Source organism: Macrotis lagotis, chromosome 1 (genome assembly GCF_037893015.1).
Source record: "Macrotis lagotis isolate mMagLag1 chromosome 1, bilby.v1.9.chrom.fasta, whole genome shotgun sequence".
Classification (NCBI taxonomy): Eukaryota; Metazoa; Chordata; class Mammalia; order Peramelemorphia; family Peramelidae; genus Macrotis; species Macrotis lagotis.
In genome coordinates, this window is record NC_133658.1 from 372283820 (window position 1) to 372301559 (window position 17740).

Consider the following 17740-nt stretch of genomic DNA (forward strand, 5'->3'; position numbering starts at 1 on the left):
AAGCAAGTCACTTAGCCTCTTCCTTCCTCATCTATAAAATGGGGATGATGATTTATACTTCTAGGGTTGTGAATCAGATTATCAAGATTTATACTGTACTAGAGGTTGTGAGGAAAGTGCTTTTAAATCATAACGTACTAGAGAAATGGGAAAAGTTATTATATCCTTTTTTGTACCATTAAAGGGAAATCACCTTTTGTCTAAGACCATGCCTTGCCAATAATCATATACTCTTAAACCTCTTAGGGTCACTCTGCCAAGCTGATGAATATTGTTCCAACCTGTCGCACTATATCCTCCTAATGGACTCTTGTTTTTCTTCCTCTTCCTCCTCCTATCTAATTATGAGCCATTTTCCACTCCTTTTATAAGTCTTAACTTCCCAAATCTGAACTGCAATCCACACAGAGCACACATATAATTCTCCTCCCCCCATGCCCACAACCATCACCAAATTTGTTTTTGAAAGAAAAAGTCCTTAAGTGATAAGAAACTATTGCCTTTTGTTTCTGGCTGTTGTGTTTGTTTGATGGTGTAAGATATAATGAATCCATTTGGCTTAACAACTGGAACATAATGCCTGGTGTTCTATGACCCACTTAGAAGCTTTCTCTCCCTCTGGTTAATGTATTGCATTCTGCACTAATGTGTAATAAAGTGGATGTTTACCTTAGTCTGAATTTCCACATCCCTAATTCCTCCAGAGGAAGAGACCAGTCTCTAGAATAAGCTAAAACTGTTGGGGAATATCATTTGGGTGGAGTTAAGCAGTACTTTCTCTCCATATATTAGGCCCTGTACTAACTCCTTGCATCTTACCCAAAGGGGCTGAGATTTCTCTTGAAGTACTATGACATTGTTATGGACTGTCTCGTCCCTATCTTGGAATATGCAACCCCAAAACAGGACAACTCACGGGGTTTTTTTTCAGGAACTGAATCTTTTTCCCCCTTTTATATTTTGTTAATAATAAACATTTGTTGAATTTCAAAGTGAAAACTCATTGTTCAGATTCCCACCATGGGTAGAAGGAGATGAAATTAAACCTATCTGTGCAGCCATTTGTGACCAGATTAGTTTTGTTTTGTATTCACTGGAGAAGATTGGCACTAAAATTAGGTCTTGCATTGTCTGGGTACATCACTTTTCCAGTCTTGTCCCTTGTTATTTGGATTGGCTGTGTCTGCTATAGCCTCTGAATAAAGAAGTTTTTCTAAGTGCCAATTTGCTCTGGGTGCCTTGGACTCATTTATAGATTGGTTCTTTTTTAATGTCTTTCCTCTCCTGTTCTTTTTCTCTTTACTCTTTATTGGGAGTCTGAGCTCCCAGACAAAAATGAACCAAATAACATGAATAGGGGCTATCACACATCTGAGAGTGACAAGATTCAGGTAGTTGCATATGGGTAGCAGCCACCACCCCCTGATGTCCTGCTGCCTTTTGCCTCCAATTTGGTGCAGTTTCCAGGCTATCATTAGCAAGCATTTTGAGCATCTTCTAAAGGTGTAGCCCTGGGCAAAATGCCATGGAAAACACAGCTGGCTAAGGAGACAATACTAAATATTTGCATTCATAGATTTAGAGCTAGAAGGGACTTTACAAGTCCTCCAATCCAAGTGGGTACAGAGAGGCTAAGTGATTTGCTCATGGTCATAGAGTTAGTAAGTTCCAAGGTTGCAATTCTCAATTTGAACCCAATTTTTTTTGACTTCAAATTCCAGCATGCATGAAGCAACTGGTACTATAAATGACTACAGTGTCCCAAAAGTTGAAATGCAGAGTGCACTAACAAAGCTTAAATCTGCACAGAGTTTGGGGATAGCCTGGATGTCATATCAGTGGTTTAATCTGTCAGTTCAGAGAAAGTGGAATAACTAGTGTGCTATACAGCTTAACTCAAGATGTGAGAATGAAGTGCAAACCAGTGAGTGAAGGAGTTTAGGGATGTAAAAAAGAGTATACTAAAATCCCCTTTGGATTCCCTCTGGATGAGTGCTAAAGAAGCTAACATGGTAATAAGGGCAATAAAAATCACTGAGCCATTAAATACCAAGTATTTCACATAAACAAGACTTTTTCAAGAAAATGGCATTACATTTGACAGTTTAAAGTTTTTACCATAGAGTGCTAATGAATATATCTACCATTCCTGAATTAAAAGGGAGTTTGGAGTTGTGAGTACAAAGCCACTGGTGAACAAGAGAGCCCTGTACTATATTGTACTGGCTTCTCCCTGCTAACTTGTCAGCTCCTTGAATTATGAGAGTAAACAATGTTTCCTCTTAGTTTTCACAAAGCTTAGTATAGGACTGAATGTATAGTCAGTTATCTATGCTTCAATACTGGTTGGTTAGTTAATTGACTGATCAACCCAGAAATATCTAAGCGCTCAGACTTTGAGTCATTCATTTTTACCTTGTGTGTTTGGTAAGGAATTCATCCCCGTCAACGGATGCTAGATTGTTTTCTTTGGCTGTCTCTTGCCAGATGGGTAAAAACTGAAAATAAAACAGCATCTGGTGGGTGGGAAATAATTTGATGTTTCCACAAAGGCAATGTCTTTAACCATTTTATCTCATTGTAAGAGCCTAATGTCTAAAGACAGTCTCTTTTGAGTTCTCTGTCTTAGGGAGAAGGTAACCTCCTTGAAATCACTGAGGATAATGATGCTATTTGGAGGCTTCTCCCTCTAATCTCCAGTCAAATTTCACCTACTTTGGGGAAGGAGAAGCCAGTCTCACAAAAGAACTCTTCCACCTTGTTGAACTTTAAAAGTCCCTGAATTCTAGACTTGAAACATAAAATCTCTTGAGCCTTTTGAGAGTCCATATCTCAGTCCTCAGAAGAAACAGCACGGGCAGAATACCTATCAGAATATAAAGTATAGGTCCAGTTGAAGTCCTTAAGAACTTAGTGGAAGGTTGGAGGTAGCAGAGGGAACTTCGGGGACGCTTAGCTAGTCAGCACTGTGAATTTATTTTCCCTTCTTTCCCTCTAGTCAGTTTTCCTAAGGGTTCATATTTTCACGTATCTCTTTGTTTCCTCAGGCCCTGATCCGATTGCCACCCTACATTTCTCAGTGTGATGAGGTACTTCAGTTCTTTGAGACGAGACCCGAAGATCTGAATCCCCCCAAAGAGTAAGTTGATTTTTCTTTCAGGAGCATCCATTGACACTAGTAACTCTGGGGACAACTGCATTCAAGCTTCTCCCTCTATCCTGACTATGGATGCCTTGGCATCCCAAGTTGTGAACAAACCAATGCCACTCCAGGAAGTACACAAAATTTGAATAAAAATACATACCAGAAATTTATACCTTGAAGTTACAGAAAAAAACCAATTGTAATAAAAGAATGACAAGCACTTTTTTAAAAAAAAAAATAAAATAGAAAAAATAAGGAAAAGATGGAAAAGACTACATTGATGGAAAGATAAGAGAGTTGAAATGACAACCTAGAATGGAGTAGGGAGTTTCTAGGTAGAAAAATAGGAGGTAAAAACAGGGAGAAACTTCTGTTCTAGGACTAGGTTTAGATGATTCTTTCATGCACCAGCCCAAATACCAAAAAGCTCAAGTTAGCTTGAACTCAATAAAAAGGTTGAGAAAGTGAAATGGGATGTTGATGGACCCTTCTGTGTTGAAAGAGTTCTGGACTCCTACTGAAAGTCTGTTTCCTGCTCAGGGAGAAAGCAATCTTCTATTTGTTTGTTTGGAGTGGAGATAGGAGGAGAGCACCAGCACCAGCATCTGAAAACCATTGAAAGAAAAGAATACTAAATTTCTTGCTTTTGCCTGTCAGTCCAGGAATTCTCAGTCTTAAGATCTTAAAGTTGCTTTAAGAACCCTGAGATCAGCAAAGAAGAAATTCACACTTGCAAAGAGAATATTTATTGTGAGCCAAATCTTTCATCTTTAGTATTTTTTTTACAGTTTCCTACCTTTTACTGGATTGTTATCCTTTCCTATTTTTCCTTCAAAATATAGTGATTTAAAATGGCAAAGGGTAGATCATAGAATTGAGAGAGATGATCTTAGAAGTCTTAGCACCAAGGTATTCCATCTCCTCCCTGAACCCAGTTTTTTCTTCCTCCTAATGACACTTCTGCTCTTCATTTTGTCATTTAAAATGGAGAGGACTAAAGGAAGGCTACATTAGGAAATGTAAGTCATAAAAGAAACAAAAGAATTATTTTAAAAAATTAAATAAGTGTGGAATAGATGGATAGAAAACTGACTACAGATTCAGGAGGATCTGGATTCAAATCCTACCTCTGAAATATACTAGCTGTGTGACCTTGTGCAAATCACTTAACTTTTCACTGTCCTAGGTAGCTCTCTAAGACTTACTTTGTTCTACATACTAAATATGTAGAACAGTTATAGCTCTGCTTAGGAAAAGGGAATTCTCTACACCAATGTAATTAATTGTAGGTCCTGGTCAAAATTTTTAAATAGGAAAAAGACTTTGATTACCCTGGTGAAATTGGTTTTAAGCTGGTCCACAAGTTCCAAGTTGGATAAATAGTGACAGAAAATGACCTGACTCAGCTATCTGTGATACAGTATTTCTGAGATTTGTGTGGATGTCATCATTCATAAACAAGATAAATTCTTTCTCCAGGAAATTGAATGGAAGCCAAATACTTGAAAGGAGTCAGAAGATCAAGAACACTTTTTTCATTCATTATTTCTTCCTTTATTCGGAAGTACTAGCATAGAAGAGACTCAGTCAGCACATTTTATGCTCAGCTGCATTGCTGTCTTTGCTTCACATTTCTCCCCTAATTTGATGAAGAGCTTCCTTTTTTTTTTTAATGTTTTTGCCAGGCAATGGGGTTAAGTGGCTTGCCCAAGGCCACACAACTAGGTAATTATTAAGTGTCTGAGGTCGCGTTTGAACTCAGGTCCTCCTGACTCCAGGGCCAGTGCTCTATCCACTGCGCCACCTAGCTGCCCCTCAATGGAGAACTTCTTGTATCCATCCAGGAGAGACAACAACACTTGTATTGGGAAGAGTTTTGGCCTGATGGGGAGGAGGGTACAAATTAATTCAACTATATGAAACAAAATACAGCCATTGTAGATGAAAAGAGAGGAGGAAAAAATGGGTGAGGCTTGATCTGCAAAGCTTCTTGGAAGAGCCGTGGAGTTTGAATCTGAAGTCCTAGGTTCAAATCCCAGTTTTCCTACTTGCCAGATGAATGAAGGAAAATTTGCTTTTTTCTAGGTCTCAGGTTCTTCATGTGTAAAATTAAAGCACTAGACTAGATGATCACTCAAAGTTATTTCCAAAACTTAAACTCTGTGAGAGAAGTTGGTAGTAGGATTTTGGCAGAGGGTAGGCATGGATAGATAGATTAGGGAAGGTTTAAAAGTTGGTAGATGGAATTACTTGTTGAGCCTTGAGTTCCCTTCCTGTTTGAAAAGTATGGAGATTAAGGAGAACAGTGACAATGAACCTCTGCTATGAGAAATAGTAAGAAAGGAGGGTAATCATATGTTGGGCTCAAACAATTGGTGGAAAACCTTAAAACTTATGCTTGTGCATGAATTAGCAGGTAATTAGAGCTCCTTGTAGACTTCTGAACAGAGGAATCCATATGTTCTCCATGTTGGTTCAAATAGAATATTGCATTTGATAAAGATCAGGAAAAACTAGGGAAACAACTATACATGGACTTTTCATGAAGAAGAGCTCACTGGATGCTAGAGAACTACAACTTAAGGAGCCCCTCTCCTTCAGTTTTTCAAAATTGGGTCTACATAATACAATTTGATGAGTAGGAAGTTTCTCATGAGTCTTGGGTCCCTGGTCATGCATTGGAGTTTGTCCAGCATCACTATCTCCTTTAAAGGCAATTTTATTGGTTGCTTCAATCATGAATTTAGCCTTGGAGTATGTGTTCCTTCACTGCAGTAGCTTTCTCTTTCTGCCTGCAGAGGGACATTCATTTTGAATTCATTTTTGGATTTCTTACTGATGTGCTGACTTTGAGAGTCTGCATTGGCTTTCTATTCCAAAGACTACTTAAGGCTTTGTCCTGGTGGTTCCCTCTTTCCAGAGAACTGAAATGCCTACCTGTCCAGTGATTTCTCTAAGAAATTTGACTTTACAAGATGGAACACCAAGATGTAGGGGTATAGAAGCATCAAGAGAATTTTTCCAAGATCTTTTCTATGCAATACAATTTGAGAATTCCAAGATATCTTGGAAACTTCTATTTCTTTAGAATGTAGTAACTGTTACTAAATTAAATAACTCATCATTTATACACAATAGATACTGATTCACTTCTCTTCTCTCTCCCAACCCTGTTTTTCCCCTCTACAGGGAACATATTGGGAAGAAGAAATCTGGTAAGAATGAAATTCTTTTCCCCTTTTATGCCATTGAATTACCTCTTCAGATTCTTCTATCTGCTCCTGTTCTTGGAATCTGAAGACCTGAGTGTAAGTCTTAGTTCTCATCCTTGTTAACTGTGCAACCCTGGGCAAGTCACTTAACCTCTGAGACCATCAGTATCCTCTTTTTTTGTTGTTTGTTTTTGCAAGGCAGTGGGGTTAAGTGACTTGCCGAAGGTCACACAGCTAGGTAATTATTAAGTGTCTGAGGGCAGATTTGAATTAGGTCCTCCTGACTCCAGGGCCAATGCTCAATCCACCTAGCTACCCCCCAATATCCTCTTCTGTAAAGTGAAGCTAATAATACTTGCACTACCTACCTCCTCCATCAGAGTCCTATACCAGAACCTCCTCATGATTTCTGGGTGCAATTGAATTTGTAGGAATTAATAGAAGCATTACTTTGGTGGTGGTGGTGGTGGTGGTGGTGTTCAGTGAGCTAGCTCCAAGATCAAGTAGAAAATACTCTAAAATAGAGTGACAGATTCCACCATTCCTGGAAAATAATCAGATTCCAATATTGACTGGCCCACTTGCTACCTGACTTTGGCTGAGGTATTTTAACACTCTGGACCTCAGTTGCCTCTTTGGTAAAGTGAAGGAATTGAACCCAGTGATTCTAAGGATCACTTCCAGTTTTTGATCTCGATTCCATCTAGTGAAGGAGATTAGTTTCCTCCATAGCTTGCAGTTGTACATGTCCACCATTGCACAGTTGTTCTGAATTCAGCAGCTCAAGTCTCCTGAGCCACTCCTGAGTATAAAGACTGTGGCCACAATGCTTTTAAAAATATTTAGGTTTTCCCTGGAAAAAAGACATTCTAAAAACTAGATCTAGTCCTTTAAGGACTGGAAAGCAACTGCCCAAAGGCCCAAAGCCTGGAATTACCTCCTACCTCTTCTCACCAAACTCTTTTTACAGATCCCATTTTCTGGTTTAATAGGTACTTGGGGGAGTCTTGGCATCCTGCTCAAGCTACAAATAGCCACTAGACCCATAGATAATTATATGGCCCTTGGAAGAGAGCAGAAAACAGGAGGGCATTTTGCCCTTCCTGAGACGGTCAAAAGGTCTATGTTTTCAAGTGTACCTAGGATCTTATCCCTGAAAGGAACCAGTGGGAAGATGAAAGGGAAGGAAAATCAACTTTGGTAAATAAAACTGAGTGTGTCTGTATGGAACAAAAATATTTTTTCCAAAGAGGACCCTCTCCTAGAAGGGCAGAAGAACCTCTAGCAAAAACTCCAACTGCTATATTCACCTGCTATGCTGGGAAAGCTTATTTATATGGTCTTGATCACAACTTTCAAAATCAGTACTGATTCTAGACTCAGCCTTCTTTCTAATCCTACCTTTAAATTTGTCCATCCTTTAGGAACACATGAGGTTATATATATAGATGTTTCAGAAATGTTTAAAATGCCTAGTTCCTTATCATCTTATTGCCAAAGATGATTGAGTTGGGGGGAAACTTTTATGTCTATATTATGTAGTTCCTTTCAATCAGTTTTCCCCTCCCAAGCTTTTAGGTAGAACAGTCTTAAAGACTGTTAAGCAGGAGCAGCTAGGTAGTGCAGTAGATAGAGCACCAACCTGGAGTCAGGAAGACCTGAGTTCAAATCCGGTCTCAGACACATAATAATTACCTATCTTGTGAACTTGGGCAAGTCACCTAACCCTATTACCTTTTGTAAACTTAGAAAAAATCAATGTGATTCTACTAGACCATAATCTTTTTCTTATTACATTCTAACACCCTGAATACTGTTCTTTACTCAAATATTGTTGGCTTTCCAGAATTGATATGGTCCACCAAGTGTGTTGATGAAGTAAATTTCTGATAAGTGAATCATATTTGTGCCACTGACAAATTGTAAAATTTGTGATGCTTTAGAACAGAGGTGTCATACACCTTTACAACAGTTCTCAGTAAGATCAAACCAAATTAAAATGTAATTGAGAAGTGTCTGATAGAGTAAATAAAACCACAAGAGAACCTAGATAATATTAATTATGTGGTCTTCTAAGTCAACATGCAGCCCACAGGGATTCTTATGTATGATTTCTATTTGTGTTTGAAATCATTGCTTTAGAAGATCTGTGTTTTCACAAGTATTGGCACTACCTATACTAATTCAAATCACAGCATCATCAGCTCCCTCTCCCCCCCAAATTATCAAGTGGTGGCCAATCTTCTAGTTCTGAGTTCCTCTCCTCACCTAGCTTGGGAGGCCCTTGAAGGTCAGGCCTTGCCATACTCAAAGCCCTTCCACCTTGTAAAACCTTCTAGTTTAGAACTTAGATCCAGCTGACAGCCTGTGAGGGCTCAGAGTCATCTTCATAGCCTAATAAACCATTGAAGGATGTTAGTGGAAGAGAGATACATTATTATCATGTAAAAAAATCCATAAGAAAATGGTGATCAAGGATAATTATGACCTGTTCCAGGCATGTTCACAGTTTTATGCCTGCTGGGAGGAGCTTTGCAACATTTACACAATTCTAGAATCTCTTCATTGATGTTGCACTTTGTCCTTTTCTTTTCCCTCTCCACCTTATATACCCATCTCTCCCTTCCAATGGCACACCCTAGGAATATACCCCATAGTATTCCCTTGAATAATATATTTGTGGATTTGTAGATTCTATTCTCACAAATTCATCTTTGTAAAAACTTTTATCCAAATTGATATAATGAAGTGTGTTTAAGAGTTTTCTGTCAATCTTAGACTTCATCAATAGGTTTTTATTGTTGTTCAGTTGTGTATGACTCTTTGTGACTCAATTTGGGATTTTCTTGGCAAAAATATTGGAATGGTTTGCTATTTCCTTCTCTAGCTCATTTTACAGATGAGGATGCTAAGATAAACAAGGTTAAGTGACTTGCCCAGAATCTCACAGCTAGCAAGTGTCCAAGGTCAAATTTGAACTCAGGTCTTGAATCCAAGCCCACCTTGGTATCCTTGCCTAGATCTGGGCACTCAGAGTCTGAGACTTGGATTGGGATTCAGATCATGATTTGGAAGAAACAGAAATACTAAATTCTTTGGAAAAGGAGAAGGCATTGTCTCACAAAAGTCATCTTTAAATCTTGATCTACTCACCTTTTTTCCACCTTCCTGTTCTCAGTGTCCTATCTTCATTTAACTTCCTGTATTCAGTTACTACAAAATGTGTCAACAGGTCACATTTTCACATTTTTAAAAACATGCAAGAGTCAAAATCAAATAAAAATTGGAATCCATTTCTATTTCTAAACTTTCCATAAGGATCATTGTGAACTACATGTTGCATTATTTGAGTATATGTTCTATTATATTTATATTTATTTTGTTAAATATTTCCCAATTACATGTTACATCTTATTCCTGCTATGCTGGGGAGAATTTCCTGGTTGTAGTAGATAGCTTTTTTGGGCCTAGAGTCAGGAAGATCTAGGTTCAAATCCTACCTCAGGCATTAACTTGCTTTGTGACCCTGGTCAAGTCATTTAACTTCTTTGTATCCTAGGACTTATCGAAAAACATTAGATTTGCTCTGTTTGACCCCAGAGGACAAGATTCAAAAGCAGTGGGTGAAAGTTGTAAAGAAGCATGTTTAGACTTGATGAAAAGGAAAAAACTTCCCAACTATTCCAAAGTGGAATGAACCCGAGATAGGTAATAGTAGGTATCTCTTTAGTAGAGATCTTCAGAGACTGGAAAAACCACTTGTCAGGTATGTTGTAGTGGGAATTCTTTCCAGGTGTGGATTGGATTAGATGGACAAGTCAAAGGCAGTTGGTTGCCTTTGTTGTTGGAGGGGGTTGTCACAGAGCTGATCAAATCAAGAATTTTTTGTATATTTGCTTGGAAGCATTCATATGGAGTTGGAAACTCAACTGTTACCTCATTACTGGCTCAGTCCTTGATCCAGATCTTGTCAGGTGCCATTCAGAGCAGTCATGTCAGTACAAAATCTTTTTTTTTTTTTTTTTTTTTTGGTAAATGTGCTATTCAACTAGGATGGAGAGTTTTAACTTTTGTACAATGCTGTATTTTATCTTGAATAGATTTTTGCTGCCTTTGTTCTCCCCAATTAGAACCCCCCCTTCCCTCCCAAAATAGATGACTATAGGGGTCCCTGGGAACTTTTTTTTTAGCAACATGCTAATAGCCTGCTTAAACATTAACCTGAGAGAACTATTTTCTCCAATTTTGTGACTTTTTTCAGAAAAAGTTTTCAGGAATCTTGGTAATCATTCTGATCCTTTCTGAGTTCCTAAATGTGACTTTCCAGGGAAATTTCCTAGCATAAAAAATAGGATTACTGCTAGTGGAATAAGAAAATAAGCAATCACAAGAGTAGTTATAATGAATTTTAAACTTCCATAGACCAAGCATAGCCTGGATGTTCAATTCATCTGTACATTCAAGGAGTATATAAAGGCCTGATGGCCCTCGTGTGCATTCACCTCTTGTTTTGAAGGGAAATCGTAGTGGGGACCTATATTCTACAAATAGCCCCTCAGCCTTGATTTTTAATACATTTATCTTAGATATGTGAGTATGAGAAGAATTTAAAAGGAATAACCCATAGCCAAGAAAAGTACAAACTTGTTACATTTGTATGTATATTTAGGGTTCACTTAGGAACAGATGTCACTGGTTTCAAATCTTGATTATTTTGCTAGGTTGTTTTTATCTCCTTTTGATCCTTCATGAACATGCCCATGTGTACAGAAATGCAAAGACAGAGGGATTCCTGGGTTTTTGAGTCCTATGTGCTGGCCTAACTAATTCTCTTTGGGAGAAGTGCATACTCAGAGGTCTGGCTCCACCTGTTGGGATAATCATAGGAAGTGATATCCTGGCTGGTGGTAGCCCAAGGCTGACAGCTGAATTCTTGCCATAGCCTAACTTCAGGATAAAATAAATTAGGTTTATTTTAACTCTCCTCTCCACACACACACCCAAATTCCTATTTGAATTACCTTATAGCCCTTTATTGGCATTTCTGTCCAAGGGAATCATGGTTTGGAACCTCTCAGTTAAATTGGGTTCTTAACCTTTGTAGGGCAGGCTGAGGAATTCAGTCCTTTGCTGTGTTACTCAGAGTAAGTAGGAAAGGTTAATATGAGGAAATCTATGGATAGAGTCATTCTTGGGCTCCAAAAGAAGCCAAATTCATCATGTTTGTGGCTTCATCTTTGACCCCAAAGTAGTAATATAATTCTCATTGATACAGTGTGTTAAGATTTATGAAGCATTTTGTTCACAGAAACCCTATGGAGTAGGCAGTTCAAGTATTATTCACATTCCATAGGTGAGCAAACTGAGACTAAGAGTTTAAGTGACTTTCCTGGTACTACAGAGCTAGTAAGAATTGGTAGTAGGAACAAAACTCAGATCTCCTGAGCTAAGTCCAGTATCCTTTTCACTACTCTGTGCTACCTTTCTGGGAAAAGTAAAAGGAGGGGATCAGAAGGAGAAGATGAGAGAAAGAGACAGAGAGAGGTCAGTTTCTAATCTTTCTATTCTTACCCATTGCCTTTCTTTTATTCCTTTTTTCTCCCCACTTCTCCCTTACCTCTCTTTATTCTCTTCCTTAATTTCTCTCTCCCAAAATTTTCATTTCTTTTTTCTCCATCTTTTCTTTAGGCACATTTTCTCCTATGTGGTAAATGGTATAATTATCTCTAGAACTTCCCAGAAGAGAGGGTTAGGGTATATGGATGTCATAGAAACTACTTTGAGGGTAAAACAGAAACCTCCCAAAATCTCTTAGCACATCTGGCAACATATATACACACATTCACAAATACACACCCTCCCACTCCCAATTCCATGCCATGACTTTAAATACATTTTTTTCACATTCTATAGCTCTGAAGATCTTTGTCACTTAAATTTAAGGGAAATAGGATAAGAAACAGGCTAAGGGGTCGGCTAGGTGGCACAGTGAATAGAGCACCAGCCCAGCCTTGGAGTCAGGAGTACCTGGGTTCAAATCCGACCTCAGACACTTAATAATTACCTAGCCATGTGGCCTTGGGCAAGCCATTTAACCCCATTGCCTTGAAAATATAAAAAAAAGAAAGAAAGAAAGAAACAGGATAAGATCTTAGACATAAGCTGACTTCACTTGGCTGTCCTTTTCTCTATTCAGGATGTCATCTTCCCCCACCCTTCTCACTAGGGCCACAGGTGCCTCTCCCTGGTAACTAGATGGGTCAAACATGGAGATTTTCTTTTTCTTTTCCCCTTTGTTTTCAGGGGGAGACTCGGCCTCAGTTGATCCAATGGTCTTGGAGCAATATGTGGTGGTGGCAGATTACCAGAAGCAAGAAAGTTCAGAGATCAGCTTGTGTGTGGGCCAGGTAGTGGACATCATTGAGAAGAATGAATCAGGTAAGTCAACTATTCATATCAAGGCCTCCCACTGTATCCAGGATCATCTCGAGTCATCCTGATTCCTATCTGGCCACAAGACTCAGCTGGCTTCAGAGGAGAAAGCGAGGCTGGTGACTTTGCACAACATCACCTCACTCAAATGTAGTTCATGTGCATGTTGTGGCATCACCTCCCTGATATCATGATCCTCTTTGAGAATGAAGGATAAAAACAATACCAAAAATATCATGGACAGACACTGTGGGGCAGCACCTGACAGGAAGGAAAATTGAGACCCAGGATCCCACTCCAAGCTAGCCATGCTGCCCATGAGGAACACTAGTCATTTTGTAACAGTCACATGAAACAGTTTAGCCATTCCAAAGAAACTATTTTTGTTAACTGACCTAGGTCATCCTGAACGTTTGTTGTCACAAAATCTTAATAGGTTTCAGGTTTTTATGAAGTTGATGTTTTCAGTATAGTTCTTAGCTGACCCCTATTCACAATGCAGAAGCCATATTAACTAGAGTTAACCCTTTTTTTCAGCATTAGTATCAGAATGATGGTTGATCAATATTCATCAAACAACCTATCAGTTGTTAGGGTAGGACCAAGGACAAGAGAAGGAGCTAGAGAAGGCAAAACAAATCTTTTAATGGAAGAATGAAATATACAAAAGATTCAGGATCTTATTATGACTAAAGTCTGTATCTGGTCAATCTAGATAATAATTCAAATGACTGACCAAAAATCACAATCATAATTGCTTTGATTCAAAATTTTCTTTAATGATAATAATAGCTAATGTTTACATAGTGTTTACTATGGACTGAACAATATGATAAGCTCTTACATTTATATTTTATTAGAGCCTCACAATAATGCCAGGAGCTAGGTGGTATTATTATACCCATTTTACAAATGAGGAAATTGAGGCAAACAGAAGTTTAGTGATTTGCCCAGTGCCACATAGCTAATAAGTGTCGGAGCCCAGATTTAGACTCAGGTTCATGGGAAGAAAAATCTATTTTTGACATTTTCTGGATAATGTAAACATTGGCTTGGTTGCTAATTAGCACCATTAGCCAAGTAAATTAGAATTGCATACATCCTGAATCTGCGATGAATGTTAGCTCCTAAATATGACTATCATTAATATGAAATATAATTTCTACAAATTAAACTGTAATTTCTCTAGCCTACCATATATACCAACCCAGATGCATCCATAAGCACAGATATAACCAATCATAATTGTCCAAAAATAATCACATCTTTAACCTCAGAAATAAAAATTATCCTGAACCCAGGTGTAGACTCTTCTCAAAAAAACATTGCTTGTGTCTTATTGATTTGGCTGAAACTGATGAACAGAAAGTTTGAGTAACTCAGTAAATCTAATATAGAATCAGAATTAGATTCATATCCCAGCTTCATTTTGACTTTAAATGGCACCTTCCTCCCTACTTCATCAGCATGAAACACTCTTTATTAGGGACAATTTCCAACATAATCTTAATCAAACTTGAGTGTAGTTTGAATACTGAAAGCTTAGGTTGTATTTGGCCCAAGCATTTTTATGTATAAGAAGGATGAGCAGGAAAGGTGTGGTTAAAACAAGTCCACAGATAGATCAAATGACAAGACATTGCTACTGCCTGCAAGGAGTTTATAATGTACATGAAAAGACAAAATTTACACACACAAAGATAATAATACAAAAGTCTAACTACCAAGTTCTAAATAATGTAGTAGACCAGGGCTATCTAAAATCTGACCCCTGTGGTTATATTAAATGCTTTTGTAAATGAAGTTGAACTACCACAGAGTTCTCACTAAAATGGCAAATCAAAATAAATTTTCTATTGTTTCAATAAAAACTTTTAAAAGTAACTTTGGACAGCCCTATAGTAGACAATAAGTGCTATAAGAATGCAAAGAAAGGAGAGATATCTTAAATCATTGCTCAATCTGTTATCAGATTTATCTTCTTTATGCATGGATTTAAATATGTCACTCCTCCAGTCAAAACTCTTTAATGGATTTTTGTTTAAAGAGTGAACTCAGAGGCAGTTTGTTAGAGTGGATAGAGTTGGCCTTGGAGCCAGGAAGATCTGAGTTCAAGTTACATCTCTATTACAGACCCTGGGCAAGTCCCTGGACTTGTTACTGCACTAAGAAATTCTGAGACCACAAGTTGCAGAGGATGTGCTGGTCTGCATTGGAAAGGACTTTTCCTCAACTGAAAACTTCCTATACCAATGAAAGCACAAGTCTAGTCCCTACCCTGATCCCTATTCCTACACCTACTAGCTATGTCATCTTAAACAAGTCCTTTAACTTCTCAGTCAACAAGGCAACAAGCATATATATTATGCTCCTGTTATTTGCCAGATGGCAGTTAGTACTAGACCTGAAGTCAGGAAAAACTCACATGAGTTCACATCTGGCCTCAAACACTTTCTAGCTGTATAACCCTATTTGCCTCAGTTTCCTTCTCTATAAAATGAGCTGGAAAAGGAAATGGTGAACTACTATAATATCTTTGGCAAGAAAACTCCAAAAGGGATCACAGATTCAGACACAATTGAACAATAATAAAAATTTGTTAGATGTAATCTCCTGAGTTCAATGATCTATGCAACTCAGTCTATAAGATGCAGAGAAGGTGCCAGCCTGCACTGACTGGGCAGTTTCATCATCTAGGAGTTCCCTACACCAATAAAATCACATTTCTGGGCTTTATTTTCTATCCCTGGGTAAAAGTTCAAATGCCTTAACCAAGAATTCAAGACCCTTCACAATGTGATATTACCTTGCCTTTTTTAGTCTAAACTGGACCACTCATTACCTCCATATAATCTTGCTACCTTTGCATCCTTGTTCATGCTGTTCCCTAGAGCTAAAATTTCCTCCTCCCACACAAATCTATTGAAGCCTTACCCGTATTCCAAAGTCTTACTCCAATGACACACTCCCCAGCTCTAGTTTACCTCACTTCCCTTGATTTCTTTCTTCTACACTTATTAAATACTGTTTTGTACAATAGTTATTTGACTCCTTACCACCCTAACCCCCCATTAGTCTGTAAGCTCTATGAGAGCAGGAATGAGTTCTTATCTAAACTTTGCATATCACCCAGGATCTGCCATGGACTTTTGTACACCTTTGGCACTCAGATTCGTTGAATTGAATTAAATCAAATCAAGGAAAAGTGATATCTAATTTGTACACTGAAGGATATACATAATATGGCTTGATGGAGAGAAGTAGGCATTGAGGTGGGAATGAGCATGGTGAGAAGATCAATAGTTATTCCCCATTATCCAGCTACATTTACCCATTATCCTTTTTCCTCCCTTCCAGGATGGTGGTTTGTAAGCACTGCTGATGAGCAGGGTTGGGTCCCTGCAACTTGTTTGGAAGGTCAGGATGGTGGCCAAGATGAATTTTCTTTGCAACCTGAAGAAGGTAGGAAAAATTCAACATTATTTCTGTATATACACATATGTATATATTTGTTTTCAATGACTCTTAGTGAAAAGAAGGGATCCCTGTGATTGAAAGGTTGGACTCAATGATTCCTATAATTTCTTTTATCACTATATTATACATAATGTTATTTATTCCCTTTGTCTATGTTTATATGTTCTCCTTTTAGATAGATTATCAGAGCCATAAAAGTTGAACTATGTTTTTTTGAACTTATCATCCCCCTAAACATCTAAAAGTTTCCTATACACATTTAATATATGTTGGCTGAATGAAGACAAAAGTAAATGATCCCATGAAGCTGCCACAAAATGGTAGCTAAGCCATTTTGGTTGGTATGGGACTTTCTAAACCCTCTCCCAGTCTTTGCAGGGAATTAAAAATATCCCGAGGGACTAGTAATCTCTGGCCCAGTAGTTTAGTAAAAGCAAATTTGGCATTTGAATTGGGAATGAAGGGAATCACTTTCTCTATCCCTAGAGGCTAATTTGGAGAAAAACCCAGTAGAACCTGACTTCAGATATCCCTGATGTTTACATAATCAATTGTATAGACTTGTTAACTATATTTTACTAAAGTCAGAGTTTAAGGAAACCTATTTCTCTGTTTCCACCCCAGAATCATTCTTTGGCAGTCCTTTACAGGTATTAATAGATCATTGGCAAAGAATTTGAACTTATTTATAAAGTTTATAAACTTTGTAAATATTAGAGCACAATATAAATATCATTGATTGCTCTTATTAGATATTCTTCTAATAAAGGCAGAGAGAGGCTGATCGCTTGAAATTTACACTACACCTGGTCCATTAGAACTGACATCCCAAGAGTGAATCTTTAATAACAGCCCAAATAGCTAGTTTGCTTTTACTAAGCCATCAAGTCAGAGATTACTTGTGATGCTTTTCTGACTTAAATGCTGACTGGTACTACCCACTTTTATACTTAATTGGACTCCTGCCACCTTTAAAATAATCAGGGTGAAATAATCAAGAGAACTTTCCCTATTTGGTTTCAAGTAATTTCCTGATTTTCCTTGAATTACCAAACCAGAAAATCATGTGTGCTGTTACAACCACCAGCTTCCAGCAAATGTACCGTTTTTCTTTCTTTTTCTTTTTTTTTTTTTTTTTTTTGCAAGGCAAATGGGGTTAAATGGCTTGCACAAGGCCACACAGCTAGGTAATTATTAAGTGTCTGAGGTCGGATTTGAACTCAGGTACTCCTGACTCCAGGGCCGGTGCTCTATCCACTGTGCCACCTAGCTGCCCCTGTACCATTTTTCTTTAGAAATCATAAATGCTGAAGATATATGAAAGGACACTCCCAACCCACCTCTTCATAGAGGTGGAAAGTCCACAGGTGTTAGTACAGTGTACATGTTTTCCAGTTTTTAATGTCTTGACCAGTTGTGCAGTTTTTCTCCCCACTTTTTCTTTCTTTTTTTTATCTTTTAAGAAATACATTTG

General features: G+C 38.0%; 1 protein-coding gene across 1 annotated transcript in view; it reads left to right on the top strand.

Moving 5' to 3' along the window:
* SH3PXD2B (SH3 and PX domains 2B) overlaps positions 1-17740 on the top strand; it is a 125764-nt gene that overhangs the window by 79726 nt on the left and 28298 nt on the right. Inside the window, exons 5-8 of the mRNA XM_074212409.1 lie at positions 3048-3139; positions 6335-6360; positions 12661-12795; positions 16147-16251. Coding sequence (XP_074068510.1) covers positions 3048-3139; positions 6335-6360; positions 12661-12795; positions 16147-16251 — 358 coding nt within the window. The remainder of the gene's footprint in view (positions 1-3047; positions 3140-6334; positions 6361-12660; positions 12796-16146; positions 16252-17740) is intronic.